The sequence below is a fragment of the Sciurus carolinensis genome, chromosome 12, assembly GCF_902686445.1.
Source record: "Sciurus carolinensis chromosome 12, mSciCar1.2, whole genome shotgun sequence".
In the NCBI taxonomy this organism is placed as follows: domain Eukaryota; kingdom Metazoa; phylum Chordata; class Mammalia; order Rodentia; family Sciuridae; genus Sciurus; species Sciurus carolinensis.
The window spans coordinates 77,790,492-77,810,800 of record NC_062224.1 but is presented as its reverse complement, the minus strand read 5'-3'; the positions used below and the strand labels follow the sequence as shown (position 1 = coordinate 77,810,800).

Here is a 20,309-nt window from a genome sequence, read left to right as displayed (position 1 = left end):
AAAAGGCATCTGCCTCCCTGGGCAAGAAGTTTGACTCTGCAGAGCAAGCACCAGGTTCCTCTATTTTTACAAAATCCACTCTTTCTCCTGATGTTGTACACTTACCAATATCCTTGCCTTTTTTCTCAGAGCCCCTTCCTTTCCCTTAGCCCGATTCTTTCCCAAGATCCTCACCTTCCCAGGGCAAAAGAAAATGGCTTCCACTCACAGAAAGTTTTCTGAGTCCTCTACTGCCAAATGAAAACCAAATAGAGAAGCTACTAAAAGTAGCACTATTCATACTTCCTGACCTTTACATAATAATTTCAAAATCTCTTATGAAATAAAGTTCAACCCAAAACTCCTATTGAAGAATTCCTCAAACTGCTTAAGTTAGGGGCTTTGGGGAGGGAAAGGCTGCAGGTGTGAGCTGCGTGGCATGTGGCTAGCCACAGGGCAAGCAGACTGTTAGGATTTCCAGTACTCTGCTTCCCAATTCTACAGGTGTTCTTTTCTCTCCATGCACATCCTATCACCCCCACCATTGGCCATATGATGTATCCTGTCCCTGGAGAAGACCTCTCTCTACTTACAGTGATGGGAACACAGCTTTCACAGCTCCACTCATCCAAATGCTGAGGTCTAATAGAGTTGGGATGCAATATCACACCTCACCACTAGGAGGTGTCAAATGTACAGCTGCTCCAGGGTAAAGGTGCAGGGTTTTAGATGCCATCACATGAATGAGTATTCTTTTTTTAACAATTCATCCTCCGTGAACCAGAAGCTATTCTTATGTCTGGTTTAAGCATTTGCAAAAAGTATCCTGGAGAAAACAGCACACAGAAGAAGCTGTCTGCAAATAGATCTCTAAGGGGTGCAACACAATCATCAGCATACTGCCTGCAGCAGGGGGCTTTTTAAAAATTAAATCTGTCATGGAAAATATGCTGCAGCTCAGAGACAGGTGGATGTAAACTCCTGTGAAGTAGAAGGGTTGGGAGCTGCTCGGTCCCTATGACATTGCCATGTACCATGAGAATTAGACTCGCCCTGCCCCTTGAGAACATCACTCCCCAGTCCATACTGGTCTACTTGTTCTTAGGGCCTACTAGGCAACTCCAGAAATGGCTCATCCTGAAGGCTGCCCTACCCTGAAAGTCTGAGACAATTCCCTATGAAGTCTCTGGGCATCCTCCTCTTGGGATAGAGGAGCTAAGATATTTGGAGATGGGGAAACTGGCCAGAGATTTCACTCAGTAGGCTCTTTTCAAAGATGCTTATTGATTAGAAATTCAAATCCACTATTCTCATATCAGCCAATCCAGGAAAAGACCCCTTCCTGATGAATCATCGGTCACTTAACTGACCAACTCTGGCTGTCCACCATGAGGTACCCTTCATGAGATACCCAGAAGGTTCTGAGTTTCTCTCTCAGGCAGGTCAATTCCTATGTTTCCATCAAGACCTAACTCAAATGTTACTTCCTCAAAGCTTTTCCTAACTAGTCCTGGGACTTAAGACTCAATTATCAGTCTCACTCTTGCTTGAAGGTTTCTTCTCAACACTAGCCAGACTCTAGGCTTCACCAGCGTCTTCTGGCACCTGCCCAGCTGCAAACCTTCAGTCACCCTGGCCACATGCTGCCAGCTGAAGGTCATTCCTCTGGCCTCTCACAATGAACAGAAGCAAACTGTAGCCCTGGATATTCCTGCCAATGGACCACCATGAGGTTTTATGCTGCCTCTGTGATACCAGAGCTGAGCTACAAGCCAAACAGAAACCTGTCAGGAGGATCACTTGGCCCATTTTGTTACATTGTTTGATAATGTGAACTCATCCTCATCCCCTTCCTCCATCTCTGAACAAAGAACAAACTTCAAAAACCTTCACCCATCAAGTCCCAGGTGCCTCCATGAATCCCAGATGCATTTAGGCCATGGTCAAGGTCCTGCTGCTATCGTGGAATTACATAGTAGACAGGAAGAGCATGCTGCAGCCTCCAGGGATCCTTGGGCTAGCAGCCTCCTCTGGTGATGCTGATGGCACATCACCCAGGGCTGCTCTCCTAGATCAGACACACGGGGTCACCACATGGAAGCGGGTACAACACAAAGTAAGAGTATGGTCTTGCTCATTTCCAGACTTGGGCTCATATTCTAGCTTCAATTAGTTTATTGGATTGATGAAAATTATTTAAACTCTCTGGGGTTCAGTGTTCTTAGTACCTAAATGAAATAATAATACCCATAAAGACTTCAGCAGATCATGGGAGAGGAGACATTCTTCATTAAATGAGGGTGATTATTATTAATATGTGTTCCTGGGATCAGTGTACCTGTGGAGTCTGAGACCTCTGTGCCCAGATCTGGGGGAGAAAAAGGGGAAAAGTATGCTATGCAATATATGAGCAAACCTTCAGAGGGAGAAAGAAGGGTTTCTCCATAGATACCATCTTGCAATTAAGGCTTTAAGAACCTCTAGCAAGGGAGGCACATGTCAAAACTGATTTTTTTGGATTTGTGTACGTGTTTCTCAAATGGTTAGTTGGTTGGTTCATTCATTTACCTGTTATTTCAATGACTGAAATCTTACTTTGTACCAAGCTCTAAAAGAGTTCATTAGGACAGATAAGTGAATCACAGAGACATGCTCCAGCTTATGGAACTTCTAGACAGCAGGGGAGATGTAAACAGTTAAATTGAAGTAAAAGAGTTCCAAAGAGGTGACAGGTGCTTAGTGGATTAAAAGACCAGAGACTTCACCTAGAGAGATTAAAGAGAAGCTATGTGGAGTGAGGGTCCCATTAGAGATGCAAAATTTCACTCCAGAAGTCCAAGTTAAGCACAAGCAGGGCAAGACCATTAAATGACATTAGTTAGAAGTAAATTGCAGTCAACAAACTTTGTAGGGAGAAGCACCCCAGTAGGAGGGGCACATTATACCAGATAGGGTCTGCATGATATCTGGTCTGCATAGGTTTTGTATGCAGGCTATTAACGCAGGCATTCAAATTTCCCTTGCTTCCCTTGGAAGTAAACTAACATTTACTTCCATTAATCAGACCTCACAGAAAGTTGATGTTATCTGAGAATTAAGAGGTAACCTGGGTTAGATCCTGACTCTCTACTTTCTGAAAGCAAGGGCTAGAACAACTTTCCTAACTGGAAAAATGTACAAGAATATGCTCAACACCATAGAGCAAAGTTTTAAGAGTAGAAGGAGCACTTATAGAGAAACAAGGAAGTACAACACATGGGAGATGAGTTAGAAACGTAAAATTTAGGCCAAAAGAAGAATGAGGAAGTAACCTGCAAGGAATGCCTTTGAAACCAGTTAGAAAATAGACTTCATTAGCTTTTTTTTTTTTTAATATTTTTATTTACTTATTTATCTTTATGTGGTGCTGAGGATCGAATCCAGTGCCTCACATGTGCAAGGCAAGCACTCTACCACTGAGCCACAACCCCAGCCCCTTAATTAGCTTTTAATGCTAGCATATGTGCTGCCCACACAGAGGGCAAAATGCTCTTTGAAAACATAAGGCTGGTGGCTCATTGGAAAATGAATGGGTTACTGGGCACTTGTAGAGGAGAGGGGACCTGAATTCAGGAGGAAGTTCAGAAAGCAGGGACACCTGCCAATCATCTCTGTTGGGGATCTGCTGAGCACCAAGTGATACAGGCCCCCACTCCTGCTATCTTCCTGCTTCTCAATGTTTCACAGGCAAGACTTGTCCATTCTCCAGGTCAGTGATGATTGGAGTTGGAAGAGACATTAGAGAGTGTCTCCTTCCCGTTCACTAAAAATCAACTGTAAAACATGAGCTCTGACAGATGTTAATAGACAATTTATAATAAATAATACATATAGGCATACACTAATTTTTAAAAGTTCAAGAGCCAAGTAAATGAGAAGTGCTGGGCTAATTGCATCAAGTCGACGTGGCTCACTTAGGTCTCATGAACTGGGACTTGTTAGCACCACCCTATTTACTACAATTCAACCACACACACCTAGGAAAACGTGACTAAGTTTTGCCACTCTCCAAAGGACTGTAATGGCCTCATGCTCCTCTAAACTACACCAGAGCTTTGATAATTTGTGGTAAACACAACATGTAACAGTACAGCAAATAACTTAATACAGCTAAGATAAATTATAACCGCCTTCCTGCAGCCCTTCTTTCATTCACTCAGTGAGGGAGAGATAGGTCCACAGTGAGTTCAACAGCACCATTTCTTATCTCACCTCACTGATGAACAGCTTGGTTCTCTGTTGCTACTTGAGGGGTCCAAGAATAGATTTTGGAATAGCCCAGGAGATTTCTAGGTGTTAAAATTAAGTCCCTGTTGGGTGTGGTGGCACACACCTGTAATCCCAGCAGCTTGGGAGGCTGAGGCAGGAGGATCTCAAGTTCAAAGCCAGCCTCAGCAACATTAGTGAGGCCCTGTCTCAAATAAAAAATAAAAAAGGAATGGAGATGTGACCCCGGGTTCAATCCCTGGTGTGTGTGTGTAATAAAAAACAAATACAATTCAGTTCCTTATTTCCTTAAAATTTTTTGAAGTATTCAATGGGCTCCCTAAGTCCCCCTGAAATTAAATGATATGTTTAATGATCATCCCCCTCCCTATCACCAGCATTATCATCTTCTGTATTGCCAGTAATGACAACAACACACACACACACACACACACACACACAGAATTCACTGGGTCAAAGCCCCTTTCTAAGGTGCTGTTATTACCTGTATTCTATAAATGAGTAAATTGGGTACCAGAGAATTTAGGTAACTGGCCCAAGGTTACTGAGTTGGGACTTGAACTCAAGTGCTCTGATTGTAGAGTTCACATTTTTACCCACCAATATCTACTGCCTCCACTTAATTTTTCTGTGAACCAAACTATTACGACTATTCCCCTTAGATCTGCTGCCCCACTCCTATAGATAATGGAGGGGAAATAACCAGACTGTATACCTGCAGCCTAGAAGCAATGTGCTCCCTTTTGGGTAGGCAGTATGAACTCACAGAGAAGGAACAGATCCACGTGTTCAGTGCCCACTCTCACCTCTGCCCAGTCAGCAAGGGCCAGAGCCTAGATGGGAGGTTCTGCCTGTGGAGTCCATGTTCATTCCTGAACTTTACCGCTTCCTCAGACATGGCCAGATGCAGCCTGACCAACTGCAGCTTAACCGTTGAGATAACGATGCATGGAGCGCTTTCATTACCTGCCTCCCCCAGGTTCATGACAGGGCTCTGCTATGTGTTTCCAGGGGTCCTACGAAGAGTACCTGGGGACCCATGGAAGGCTACTAGGTCCCTAACATCACTTCCTGATCCTCCGGAGGAAAAAAGGAAAGTGATTGGTTTATATTTTGTTGTTCTGAACAAATTATGGTCATGTCACTCACATCGTCTGTCCCCTTTTACCACCCCTAATTTCCACCATGATTTTATTATCTCTTTGGTTTGACAGTCTAATAGGTAATTTTAATTTCACAGGAACCTTCACTGTGGAGGGATGACAAGGAAAATATGGGCTATGCAGAGATCATTTAAAAAACTCAGGCTATGATGTTTCGATGGGAAAATGGGTGACATTTCTAAACACCCAGCTTTATGGTCTTTTCTCCCATCTGACCAACCTTCCACAAGAATTTGTTCAGGGAGAAAATTGAAAGGCTTCCTAATGCCACTTATGAGCAGAGCACTCTCCCATCCTCCAATGCTTTCATTTTTTCTTCTCCAGAAAAGAAAAAAAAAAAAAAAGCCCTTTGGTTAAAATGGTCTAGAAATGTACATATGGTATTCAAGATAGTTCACTATGGCAACCTCAGTTTTAGGAAACTGGCTTTGAAGCACCAGTAACTACATACAGTTCCACCTAGCTCCCAAACTCACTAGGTTGGAACCTTAATCAGGATTTTAAAAATCCATCGTGGAACAAATTAATAAAAGCAAACACTATAAAACACACTCAAATACACAACAATATTGGCTTTAAAAATAAAGCCCTATACAGAGTGAATGAGAACCACCCTACCAATTACCTACATGTCAATTATCCCATGCACTCACTGCTGCTAATTACCTAATTGCTTGTCTGTAGTACATCATTTAATTGTGGTATGCTTCCTCCACGGTCCTAAAGATCTGCAGGAAGACCCAATTCCCTAGCACCTGGGAAGTGAAACCTCATCTCAGGTTGAAAGAAAAGTAGAACCCAGTGGGACATTGACTGAAGAAATGGATCTGCTTATAAATCAAGGGGGAAAAGCTAAAATTCAGAACCTTCCAAATTGGAGGCAGAGGTAGAAGATGGGTGGTGGGGAAGAGAAAGGGACAAATACCAACTGAATTATTCTTAGAGGCACTAGATCATTTTTATATTTGTTTTTTTTATTGCATGTAAGATTCTCAACAATCCTAATTGGGAAGGACTTATATTAGGTCCTTCTTAACAGTTCAGTAACTTACCTATGAGTTCATAGCTAGTCAGTAGTCAAATCAGTATTCATAGAGGTTCTTAGACCTAAGACTGCTCTTTCTAGTAAGTTATTCTCCTGAGCAGCTTTGTCTGCTGCCTAACCAAACTGTCATGCCTCCCCAGAAACATTCTGTGTGCCTGTCACTACTAGGAGAACACTTCTCACGTCTCCCAATTTTGGGCATGACTGTGGTTTTACTATGCAAGTTTCTAAGTAACACTGGTGTAACAAAGGCCATTGCAAATACACAGGAGACAACCGTGCTAGCCTGAAAGAGTCAACAGACTGGAAGAAACCAAAAAATACCCCCATGGGAAGAGCTGATAGTCACACTCCCAAAAGCCAACTACAGGATGTGATGCTGCTTAGCAGGAGGAGCAGCTTTGGAGCATGCCAATTAGTAGCTGGGTGAAAGGATCCTCTTCTCCACAGAGTCCTAGTTTATTCCCCTGGGAAATGGGAATGGTAGTGTCACGAAGCTGCTCTGAAGGTTTAGTAAGCTGACATAAAGCACCTACCAAGCCAGGTGCAGTGGCTCATGCCTGGAATCCCAGTGGCTTGGGATGCTGAGGCAGGAAGATCACGAGTTCAAAGCCAACCTCAGCAACTCAGCAAGGCCGTGTCTCTAAAAAATATATATGTATATAAAAAAAGACTGGGGATGTGGCTCAGTGGGTAAGCACCACTGGCTTCAATCCCAGGTACCAAAAAAATAGCATATATCCACACCACACTGCAGCTTGCACAGTGTCTGAAGTCAGCAATCATTTTACTATTAATAGTGAGCAGAGTTCTGATGACAGAAGAAGACTTGGGGGCTGGAGGAAAATGTTTTTAGAGCCTGGTACTTAGGCAAGAGTTTAAGTTGGAGAAGTTTCTACCTTCCTATTCTTTTCACTATTAACTGTAGCTACCTCCTTCAAGAAATAGAGATGCTGGGCTCTCCTCTGGACTCCTTGGTGACTAACTAAAGGTCTCAAGATAATCTGATTTTTCCTCCAAGAATGGAACTGACCAAAACAATGAGTAAGTACTGGCCTCTCCACTGGAAAGAGCTGAAGGAATAGCAAGGCCTGAGTTGGGTTCCATTTTCCAGAGTGGCTAGTTGCTCCTTTTTGCAAAAAGTGCAGAGAACCCTGGGACAATACTCACACCACAGAACATTCTGCAGAGCAGGAACTTTGAGCAAAGACAGGGGAGCTGCCTTCTTTTTACTTTCCAAAAAGTACAAGATAATGAAGAGGATAGCACTCAAGTGGACCAGACAAAATAACAATTACTCACAATTTAACTGAGCACTTACTGTATTCTAGGTTCTGTAAGACCTTTGTTAAGTATTAATTAATCCTTTCACATGTCCTCTAATGCGAAGTTTTCTTAATTTTAAAGATGATGAAGCTTTTATAAGTTGTCCAGAATTGCAGAAGCACGAAGCATCAGAGACAGGACCCAGATCAAAGCCTCATCTGGCTCAACCAAGGAAGACTAAAGGTCTGAGTGCTGAATTGGCCTCCAGGCTCTGTCTCCTCACCTTGCCCATGTCCTCATGTGGCTTCGGTGGAAATGCAGGGAGTGAAAGGTCCCTTCCTGAGTTGAATCCCAGCAGCAGTGTTGAGAGCTGGGTGTTGCTTGTACACTTGGGTTCAGGGATAAAGAAATGAGGCTTATAACACAGACCCCAGAGGAGGCCAGGAGGTGGCGAGAAGCAGGAAGATTCCTGGTTCAGGAGTGATTTCTGACTCCGGTTCTCTAATTACCAGCCCAGCTATGTAACCTTCCTATAAAATGTCAAATTTGTGACATGTGGGTGGTAGTGACATGGTTACTGAGGCACCTTCCAGTTCAGAGTTTTTGCTATGTACAGAATGAAGTCTACAGGATCAAACAACTCCCCGAACAGATGTCTAAGGGACTGTGTTCTCAGAAATCTTAGCTAATAGCTCACTTGATTTTGCCAAGATCGAAACAGCCACAAGAATATACTTTATTTTGCCAGACAAAAAAAAAGCTACAAGAATAATTCATGCGTGTAATGTTCTCATCATCTCTGCCCCATGCAACTACGAATTAATTCTCAGAAGGACACAATCAATCGGGGACTACAATGGCAATACCAAAATGACAAGTCTCCTTTTTCTAAGAAAAGAACAGCTACCTCTTTACATAAAGGCTCTCACTAAAATTGCTTTGGATTAGGACCAGACTCACAGGCACTTGAGATGGAAAGAAAATTTGACTCTCCATTGGAGGCCCACATTCCTTCTGCAATGTTCCTGAGCATGCGTAGTTGACATCCTCAGGTCCACAAACCTGAGACCACTCAAGGCAGCCTGTTTCATTCTTGAGGGCAGTGCTGCCCTTGCAAAGAATATTCTTGTACTGTGCCCAAGGCTGTCTGTCCACAGCTTTGCTTCTTCTCTGCACTTGTGGCTCTACAACCTTAGACCAAAGATGTGGTGTCCAGTCTTCTCTCCTTCTAAGTCTTCAATCATTGTGGACTTATAAAAACAAGCTGACCACCAAGGGGTTATTATTTCTGTTGTTTTCTTAAAGACAAATTTACTTGATCACAGTTATTCCAAGATGATTACTTGTCCAAATAAACTGAACTACATATTTTTTCAACTTATCAGCAACACTGAAAGCTGATTATAATCAACTTGCTTTCATAGAAAGGAGGAATAAATCAAAAAACAAACTTTAAGAAAATCCACTTGGCTAAAAGTATCACCAACTAGCATTCCATGTTCTCAGCCAACAGGCAAATCAGGAAGAGCTGTGAAGGCCCACTTCACCCCCTCTGCCCATCTCCCACTGGAATTCAAATGGCCAGGTTTCAAATCACAGATCCATAAAAATCATCTAAGTACAACCTTGCATTTTCTGATAAGGAAACCCAGGCCCAGAGAGCTCATTTCTTTCTCCTTGTCATCCTCAAATGCTTGGTACTCAGTTATACACTGAGGATAAGAACCCTAAGGCCTCTGAGTAGGAATTTGCAAAGCAATAAAATTCAAGGGGTTTAAAATAGGCAGAAGCATATTGGTTGGGTAATCTAACAACAAGTAGTTCAAGCCTTATGCAAAGAACTTAGAGGAAAAAAATTGTTTCCTTTCTCTAGACCTTGTTCAAATTGTCACTCCAAGTGGAGCACCTGCCCCTTCTATTCGGTGAACACATCCTTTAGACTCAGCTCATCATCTCCACACTTTCTCCCCAACCCCCATTTAGCTGCCCTTCTCCCATATTGTCCCTGGGTGAATCATAATCACTGTATTAGCCTCTCAAGCTGCAGGTTACCTTTCCATGTTCATGCATTAGGCTTTAGATCCTTGGAGATAGAAAACTGAGTACCATTTGGTTTCATTTATTATAGTCTGCCTAATTTGGCACGTTTGGCACAGTCTAGTTCATTTGGTCATTCAGGGTACCAGATGTGGTCAGGAGTGGTTGAGGACAGGGATCTGGAGTCAAGCTTGAGTCCCATGTGGACAACACACGTAAGCCATGCTAAAGTATACAGACATGATCCTGTACAGGGTCAAATTATCTGACTGAGCATGAGAAGAAAGCACTGAACAGGGGACAGACACAAGGCAGGAAGAAGAGTTAGTAAGTTTAGAACCCACTTCATGATCCTGCTGGAGCTGGGTCTATTAAAAGGGGCTTTGTGTCCTCAGGAAAAAGCAAAGTATGAATTCCAATTTGCGAGCTTAGTTGGAATCAACAGGATCTGATGAGAACCCAAAACATGGGAAAGAGAGGAGTAAAATCAACATTGATACTAGGATTTCTAACTTGGGACCCAGGACAAATCAGACAATGTAAATAGAAACAGAGACCACAAGATAAGAAACAGGGTAGAGGAAAGACTAGAGGCCATTTGGGAAAAGATTCTTATGACAGTCTTTCTAGATAGTTCCTCTAGGTCCAGAACTACCATGTTACTGTTTTAAGGTGAAGAGAGATAGTTGAAATACATGAAAAGCAATCACAAAAATCTAAAGAGGACAACTATTTTGATCCTCATAAAAACACATGGAGAAATTTTGATGATCTAAGCATGAAAGAAACAATTTCAGAGGAGACATTTTCTGGGTTCTTAAAATACTGATAAATTCTTTGGCAGTTCTATACAAAATATTTTCTAGACAACCAAATTCCAGGTCTTTTTCTATTTCCTGGACCCAATTGAAGTATTTTTAAAAATACAATTATTTATTTATTTTTTAATTTTTTATGGACTGTATTTTGATTCATTGTACACAAATGGGATACATTATTTCGTTTCTATGGTTGTACATGATGTCGATTCATACCATTTGTGTAATCATACATGTACATAGGGTAAAGATGTCTGTCTTATTCCACCATTTTTCATACCCCACCTCCCTTTCACTTCCTTCTACATAATCTAAAGTTCCTTCATTCTTCCCTCACTCACTCCCCACACCCTGACCCCCATTATATATCATTCTCCACTATCAGGGAAAACATTCGGCCTTTGGTTTTTTGGGATTGGCTTATTTCACTTAGCATGATATTATCCAATTCCATCCATTTATTTGCAAATGCCATAATACTATTATTCTTTATGTTGAATAATATTCCATTGTGTATATATACCACAGTTTCTTTATCCATTCATCCATTGAAGGGCATCTAGGTTGGTTCCACAATCTAACTATTGTGAACTGAGCTGCTATAAACATTGATGTGACTGTATTACTGTAGTATGCTGATTTTAAGTCCTTTGGGTATAAACCGAGGAGTGGGATAACTGGGTCAAAAGATGGGTCCATTCCAAGTAAAGAACCCAATCAATAAGTGGGCCAAGGAACTGGACAGACACTTTACAGAAGACATAGAGGCAATTAATAAAAATACGAAAAAGTGTTCAACATCTCTAGTAATTAGAGAAAGGCAAATTAAAACAACTCTAAGATTTCACCTTACTCCAATTAGAATGACTATTATCAAGAACACAAACAAAAATAGATGTTGGCATGGATGTGGGGGAAAAGGCACACTTATACATTGCTGGTGGGGTTGCAAATTGGTGCAGCCACTCTGGAAAGCAGTGTGGAGAATCCTCAGAAAACTTGAAATAACTTTTGACCCAGTTATCCTAATTGAAGTATTTTTATGTCATTTTAGAAAGCATTGTTGCCAACTAGCTGCCCCACACCACTCGGTGGGTTCCAGTCATGGGGAGAACTCAGTTTACATTAATTAAGCGACTCCAGGCAGCCATTTTATTGGAACAACCTCATGTTTTACTCATCTTTTTCCAGTGCCAGGAGGTCCAGATATCAGTGGGGAGAAAAAGCCCCTACTGCACATTATCAAATCCCTTTTGCAACAAAATCTCTCCATCTCCTACTCAAGCAACATTCCCTCTCTCCATTTCACAGCAGAAGCTCCGCAGAGCAAGCAACATCCAGAACCTTCTTAGAATGCATGGCTCCACTGAAATTCGCAGCCAAAGGACTTTCCTGGCATCCAAAGTGCACAAGGAAGAGTAGAGAAAAGAACTAAAACTGTCAGCTCACCCTCTTCCTCAGGTTGTAGGTGAGGATCAGGTTCCGGGAGAAGGAGTGAGAGAAGGCTGTGTAGAACTCCAGCACTTTCTGTAGAGCGTCCCGTTTGATCACATGGAGGTCACAGTAGGTCAAGGCCCTAACGTTAGCACAGGACTGGGCAAGGGTGGCTTCCTTCCAGAACACGTCTCCAAACACGTCTCCTTTCCCTAAGGAGAGAAAGTCATCATGAGCAGAATGTCAGTCAGGAAGGAACCTGGTCATGCAGTTGGCTTCCCTCTGCTCCCCAGAATTGCCGTCTATTGATGTTCTACAATTTGGGCTCAGAAAAGGCAAATTACGATTAATTTTAATCTTCACATGTGATTCAAGGAACTTTAAAATATCACATAGTGCATGTGCAAGTTTAGCCAGTGGGTTTGGAATTCATAATGTCACCTCCTTGAAGGGTTATCCCGATCACTCTACTCAAAGAATCCCCCTCCCATTATTCCTCATCGTATTTCCTTTTATCCCACAGCACTAATCATAATCTTTAGTTTTATCATGTTTATTCACTGGTTTATTGTATGTCTCCCAACTTGAGAGTTCATGTGACATTCCTCCACAAAAGAGTGCCTGTCACATAGTAGGAGTTCAATATTCGTAGGCAGAAGGGAAGTGAGGGAAGAAAGTGGACTGTGGGTCTACATCAGTGTGACTGAGAGTTGAATGGTTAGGCTGCTGGTGGGGAGGGGTGGACTCTCCCCGGGAGCTAAAGACTAGGACAGGTCTCTTTGTGGAATGATCTACAAAGAAGAAGTCAGGCAAGCCAGGGTTTCAGCACTTCATACTTGTCCACTGTCCTAAGGTTAATATTTTTATGGTGCTTCCTTCTCTCTCATACCTTCTTCTAAATAACGTTCCTTAGTCTTGCCAAATGCCTTCCTAGTAGCATAAAAATGCAAGCCTAATATAATGTCATCTCTAGGAACTTCTATCTCTAGCCCTCTATCTGTACATTTAATAAATCAAGAGCAATGCTACAGACCAAATGCTCATGTCCCCCCAAACTCTTATGTTGAAATCCCAACTCCTAATATAATACTGTCATGAGAGGGAGCCTTTGCAAGGTGATTAAGTCACAAGGGTGGAGCTCTTGTGAATGAGATTACTGCCTTAGTAAAAGAGATTCCAAAGAGTTCTCCCGTGCTCTTTCTTCCACGTGAGGATATACTGAGAAGTAGGCAGTCTGCAGCTAGAAGAGGGCTCCCATCAGAACCTGACTATGCTGGCATCCTGAACTTGTACTTCCAGCCTCCAAAACTGTGAAAAATTTCTGTTGTTTATATGCCAATCCTGTCTAAGGTATTTACTATAGCAGCTCAAACCAAGGCAAGTACTAATCTCACATGGCCATACTCTGAGTCAAACTTCTTTCCATTTCCTCTAAACACCTGCTTTTCTCACCTAGGGATACTCTTCTGACCTTTCCTAAAGACCAACGCTTACATGTATGTCTAATGTAAAGTCTAATTCATTCCTGGCAGTCTCTGGCTATAAATACCTTAAAATGTTTATCTTGTACCTCACTGGTCAGCACAAATACAACACAAATTTAAATCCCCAGAGAGGAATAATCAAGGGGAAAGAAAAAAATGCTACAAAGGGTGAAAAGTAATGTATTCAAGGGAGCTGTCAGCCTACATATCCAGATCAGCCAAGCTCCAGAGCTGGGATCCAGGTATCTGGATCATTTGATTCACAGGACCATTAAGGGTAAGGAGCCAATTATACTTTCAAGCTCATGGACAGATTTAACTTTTTTTCTCAGACACCAAAACATGTCCATTCTAAGAATATAAGATATTCCATGGACACAATCTTGTCCAAATGTAAGCAAATGGACTGAACATGTTACTTCATTTGTGTGTATCTGTGGTTCTAATATGAAGATGCTTTTACTGACTCAATGTAAGTTGGATACATGCTCGGGGTAGCTTCTAGGTAAACACATCTTTGAAACTGCTGTTTATACTCCTTTAGCAAGTTCTTTTTTCAAACATCTTTAATATAGGTGGGACAAGTTAGGGCTGGCATCACTGGTTGGGAATGTTTCTCTCTGTGGGATGTTACTGGCTATTGTGGAAATAGGTCCATTCAGTGGGCACTCTCTAGCACTGAGTTCTAACCAGCCATGCTGGTCAGCTCATTTGTACATATTAAACATGCTGTAACCTTTCTACACTGCCCATGATGACTTATGTGCCCTGTATGGTCACACGGTCTTAATCCTCTAAAGAATGCTCTTCCTCTGAAACAGGAAGGTAGACACTTTTAAAAAGGATGCCCTCCATTCCCTTCCCCACTGCCATTATATGTTGCAACTCACATCAAGAGGAGAAGCTTAATTCCCTTCCCCCTGAATCAGGGTTGGCCTTACTCACTTGATCAATAAAATCTGGCAGAAATGATGTTCTCAGATTTTGAGGCAAAGTCATAAGAGGCCTCTTGGAATACTTATTCGTGGGACTTCCTGTCTTGGAATCCAATCACCACGGGAAAAATACAAACCAAAATAAGGGGTCACATGTGAGTGCTATGATCCTTCGCCAGCTGAGCACTCAGCTGACAGGCAGCCTCAACTGCCAGTCCTGTCCATCAGCCACCTTGCTGACCTGGGCCAGGTGAGCCTTCAGATGACTGCAACCCCACATGGAATGGTAAGACAACAAAATTTCTTAAGCCATTGTGTTTATAGATTTATGCAAAGCAACAGGTCATCAGAAAATGCAGAATCATGAAGGTGTAGGCTGAGAAGCTCATGAGAACCCAGAAGGGAAGCTCAGGGAACCTAATGGGTTCCCTCCTATTCCAGCGGAACATCCCAAAGCATCCAGGCTCTGTGCTCTGAGTCACATCCTTCTCTGGAGGAAATGAGACAAGAACGAACAAGGGGTGGCTCTGGCAGGGGCAGATTTTCCTGGGCATAGAATTTTGAAGATCAGGGAGAAATGAATCATTTACAAAACCTGCTCTCTCCTGGGATGAAACGCGGGATAATTAAGTCAGAATAATTGAGATCAAGTAGAAGCCTACTGGTGATTTTGTTTGATCCTTATTATCTCATTTAGACAAGACCCAATATATGAGCATTATTCCCCTTAAATGAATCTAGAAGTCATTTCTAATTATAGAAGCACCCTTAAAGTAATATATGAATTCCTCAAGTGCATTTAATGTATGAATTTTGCTGTAGAAGTTCAGTTTATAAACAATTCAGGGGCATACCCACCGCAAAAAAACAAAAGGACAACCACATCTCAGTTGGAAAAGCTGAGACATAAGTGTTTTAGAAATGACAGCATTCTTATTATAAAAAGTTTTCCAATCAAAGATTTTTGACAGAAACAATAAATGGAGGGCATTTTCTACCACAAAAAGTATTTCACGGTAAGATAATCACAATTAATCTGTAGGGTCCAGGAGTCTCAGAGTTGTCATATGTTGGATTTGATTTTCAACCCAAATTGAAAATCATACAATCTTCCTTCCTGTCAAGGCAGCATTTGGGGTTTAAATTATCTGTTAGTGAGACTTAAGAATGTGGTGTCGGAGGACCTGTCAGATTCAAAACAAACCAGGACTATTCTGGCAAATGAGAACTGTTTTCATGACATGCACAAGTTAGGAAAACCATCCAAAGGCAGGCTGCAGAGCGTTTGGCAGGCTGCTCACAAGTTATACACATTGTTGAAAATAATGACTTCCCCACCCCAGGTCAGGATTGCAAATCAGAAGTCAGGACAAGTCCTACACCCACATTTCCCTCTCGTTTGCTAGTGTGAAATGATCACTCACTCAAGAACAAAAGGTACCCCAATGCACCGGGCAATCAAACTACTCAGAGCAATCAGCTTATTGATTTATTTATTATACGGAGACGCTGGATGCAGAATGTAAAACCCAATGTTCCAAGTCTCTACCACACGAATGTTCTAAGTGGATGTTCTGAGCCCGGGATGAAAGGAGGGTATGGTGGGGGGGGCGAGGAAAGGCAGTCTAATTAAAACTCCAGGCAAACATCCCTGTAATAATCAATCATTCTTCCCCTCCCGCCCGTTAGACACAGCTGCCTCTACTCAACCTTGACTCCTGCAGTGGACACAGGCAGCCCCGTGGAGCACCAACGGGGACTGAAGAACAGTCACAAACACCGGTGGGAGGCAGGACCAGAGCAGAGGTGCACAGGGCAGGCAGGGGCGATCTCCGCATGGGCACAGCACAGGAGAAAAGCAAACCCACGCTGGCAATTTGATTTAGGGAAGGGCAGAAGCTGGAAGGGGCAGGTAGGAGTGGGTTTGGAGGGAGTTACCAGGGCAACTTTAAGAGGTGCCGGAATGGGTCCCCAAAAGCATCAGATAGCCTTCCAGCATGTTCAGAAGTTGCAGAGAAGCAATTCTGAGCTAAACCCTACATCTGAGTGTGGAGCTCTCTAGAGAAGGCACTGTTTATTCAAAGTCAGACTCAGTGAACTTGACAGGCCAGGGGGATCAAAGCAAAAGTGAAGTTTCTGCCTGTCTTCACTATTCTCCATTAATGTGCTCCTTGAAGAACTGCTCACAGTGGAATCTTGAACTAAGCAAAACAGTCTCCAAAGTAAAAATCACTATCTGCTACTACAATCACTAATCCTTTCTAGACTCAAATCAATCAGAAATAACTCAGTCATTCCTGCAACCATTGCTAGGCACTGTTCTGGGTGTCCCAGTGGAACAACAGCTGCAGAGAGGGCAGAAGTCACAGGGGACTAGAGCATGTTAGGGTCTATGAGATAAGAGAACACAGGAGGGGCAGCCAATTCAGACTCAAGGGTAAGGGAAATCTTCAAAGATGTGACCCCTGAGAGGAGAACTGAAGGATCGGTTCAAATTAACCAGCGGAAGTCAACAGCATGGAGATGGTCTGAAGCAGAAGGAATAATACGTGCAAAGTCCCTGAGGCATAAGAATCTGACTCCAGTAGAAGTAAAAACCATTCAGAAGCCTCTGATTACCCATATTTGGGATTATCTGCTCCTCGTTCACCTGTAGCTATAGGTATATAGGTATAGTATATAGGTATATTTTGTAATCCTTTGAGGTAAGACCCTGGTCTCCTCGTGCAGCAAGCTCACATACGTACCTTCCATACTCTCTACACGGAGTGGGCAACACTGAATTCTTCAGTAGCCATCTAAAGCTCTGGCTCCATGACTCTGATGGGGGTGGAGGGGGGAGTCTTCCAGGGAGGTGCCGAGTTGCCCAAAACACAGGGTACACCAAGGGCTGCTCTTCTGTGCTCACCTCATCCCTTTTATACTTTGACCCCAGGACATCAGGAAGCCCTTTGCCCTAAGTCATTTCAAGACAAGAGAGGGCTTTCTGTTCACTTTCTCAGGATGGTGACATGCAGCTTCAGAAATCCTGACATAGAAAAGGGAGGCTCTGAGGAAGTTGCATTCTGTCCCCTGGCCCTAGGAAGAACTCTGCTGGTGAGAAAGGGGACTGGATTAACCTTTGCAGGCCAGACCAGCCCTGAGCAGAATGTGCACATGCACTTGACCAGGTAGTTCAGGAAGACAGTGATGAAGATGTCATGCCTCCGGCCACCTTGATCCATCATACACACCAGATGGTTAAATTTGGGCCCAATCTTCACATCTAAGACACAAAGAAAATGTGCCTAAACTCCTCCTTCCTGGTACCAACCTAGCAGGTCTTCTAAGAACTTGACCAGCCATTCTCTTGACATGAGTTTCAGGGTAGACAGGCTGGTTGCAAGCCCAGGAGCACCTGGTTGGGGGCTTTTGCTGACCCTTCTTCCTCCCTCTCCAGCCTCCAGTCACACTGGGGTTCCTAGGGTCCTTCCAGGTCTGGCTCCCCTCTTTCTTCAGGGCCTTCCCAACACACTTCCCATATCCTATCCTGCTCCTTGATTTGGATAACTCCTGCTCATTCTTTGAATACACCCACATTTCCTCCCTGATCCCTTGGTGGGAGAAGCTCCCCACTACACCGGCCCCCTTCACAGTTTCCCTCTGGGAACATCTATGTCACCTGTAAATGCGCGTCCCCAGCACCGTTTCTGGCACATGGCAGGGCACTCAGTGGTTGTGGAGCCCAGAAACCACCGGTGACTTACTAAACCTCTTCCAGCCTTGATTCACTCAGCTATAAAATGTGGGTAAAATACCCACTTCGGAGCTCTTGTAAGGTTTACGTGAACGAAGGTCAAGCCCTCAGTACTGTTCTCGGAACATAGTAGGTACTTTAAAAACATCCTCTTCACACCTCACAGAAGCAAATGCCATAGGGATTACCATCCCATTTTAAAGGGAGGAAAGTGAATTCCAGAGAGGTTCAGTGATTACCTGGGACCCCATAAACTTTCCCACACTGTGGTGTGGCCTCCATACCACAAGGGGCTACACAGTGTTCCCAGCGGGCTGCCCCCTGTATCCCCTTCCTCAAGAGACCCTCCCCTGGGATCAGCAGTCAGTGAGAACTGCCTTGGACAGGCAGCATACTAGGTGACAGAAGTAAAAATAAGTGAGAGACAGAGCTTTGACCTTAAGGAGCTATGGGCTAGACTTCCAATAGTTCCTTCAATTCAGTCCTCTCCTCTTATGGAGATGGAACCAGAAAACAATGAAGACTGCATCCCAATTAGGTGTGGCCATTCGTCCAAGTTCTGGTTAAGGGATGTGTGCAATTTAATATCCTTAAAGGGAAGGATCACATGCTGTGCTTCCCTTTCCCACTTTCCTGCTGGCTGGAAGGAGAATGTGGGCTTTCCTGGACCAGAAGGCCCAGGGCAATGACCTGGGCACACTGGGTGGAAGCTGGGTACCTGACCCAGGAAGTTGCCACACCTGCCCTCTTACACCTGGACTGCTACATGGAAGAATAAACTTCAGTCGTGTCTAAGCGTCTATTATTTGGGGCTTTAGTTAGAGCAGCTGAACCCATGGTCCAGCAGAGCAGCATAACGTGTTGGGCTCCATGGCAAGGTGCTTGCGTAAGGTAAGAAGGGGCTTCCAGGTGACTGGGGGACCAGGTGTAATGTGTTGACAGAATCTCAGGCAAAACGTTCAGAACAAAAGCTACCATGACGTGGCAGCATCCGCCTGCTTCCTCACCCTGACCCAACTGACCACAGCCAGGATTACCGACAACCCACGTGCCAGGCTCAAAGCACCCACTCTGCCTTGCCCAGAGGTGCTGAAGTCCAGCCTTTCAAGTTTTTTGAGGAGCACTTAATTACTCTCCCACATGTGTCTGAGGCTATCCCCGGGGCCCCCCGCCACCCCACCGGTAGTAATCAAAGTTCTGACATCTTGTAAGTGTTGCTTTCTCTTATCTGTAGTAAAGCTACAAAGCCCTTCTTATCCTCAATGCAAAAACAAATGCTGCTGGCAGCCTGTGACCTCTGTTTCATCTGCTGTGGTTTACAGATGTAAGAACATGCATCAAAGACAGACAGACACAGTGGAAGTCTTGTCAACTTGCCTTCCTGTCTGAGTTGTGAAAATACACTAATAGGGATAAAGCCCCAGCTCTAAGCTCCAGGGTTTATCTGATTGTGTCGGGGCATCGTGTGCTTAGCCAATAGTTTTTATTGAATTTCTTATGCCAATGAAGAAAGCAGGGATTGGAAATGCAGGGGCAGCCTTGGCTCCAGGGACAGGCCTGCATTTCTTCCCACTTCCTAGAGGAGCATCTACTTCTAGAAAAGTTGAGTCTCATTTTAGGTTAATGTACGAGAGTACAGAGATGTTAAAAAAATTTTTTTTTCTCTTTTGAGGTTAGTACAAAGGAAAGCAATAGTTATGCTTGTCTACAAACCACCTCTATACCACAGTTGGGAATCTGGGGTGTATCACCCGCATATCTGGTCAGTAACACCAACACAAGAAACTGTGAAGTCAAAGGTCAGGCCTCAAGGAATCTGTACCTGACTTTGTCTCTCTTAGGCAGCTATCGGATTGAAGTTCCCAAAGGTGGATTATGTCTCACCAACTCTCTGCACACAATCCAATTCAGCTCAACAACTTGGCCACACCTATTATGGATCAGGCAGTGCCCCAGACATTCAGGAGGACAAAAATGGAATATACGAGGTTGTTCCTATATTCAAGAGGCTTACATATATATATGTGTAACACCCAAGATAAAACAGCAATAAAAAATGTAATGCTGAGATGTGGGGGAGGTTGGATTAGGCAGAACTATGGAGATTTCATGGAGGATATGAGAAGGCAGCTGAGCTTACGGGGTA

The 20,309-nt window shown here is 43.4% G+C and overlaps 1 protein-coding gene across 2 annotated transcripts in view; it reads right to left on the bottom strand.

Moving 5' to 3' along the window:
• The window catches only part of Kcnh1 (potassium voltage-gated channel subfamily H member 1), a 389,924-nt gene that overhangs the window by 75,628 nt on the left and 293,987 nt on the right, over positions 1-20,309 (bottom strand). For both annotated transcript variants that reach the window (XM_047521803.1, XM_047521802.1), the window contains exon 10: positions 12,024-12,220. In XM_047521803.1, coding sequence (XP_047377759.1) covers positions 12,024-12,220 — 197 coding nt within the window. The remainder of the gene's footprint in view (positions 1-12,023; positions 12,221-20,309) is intronic.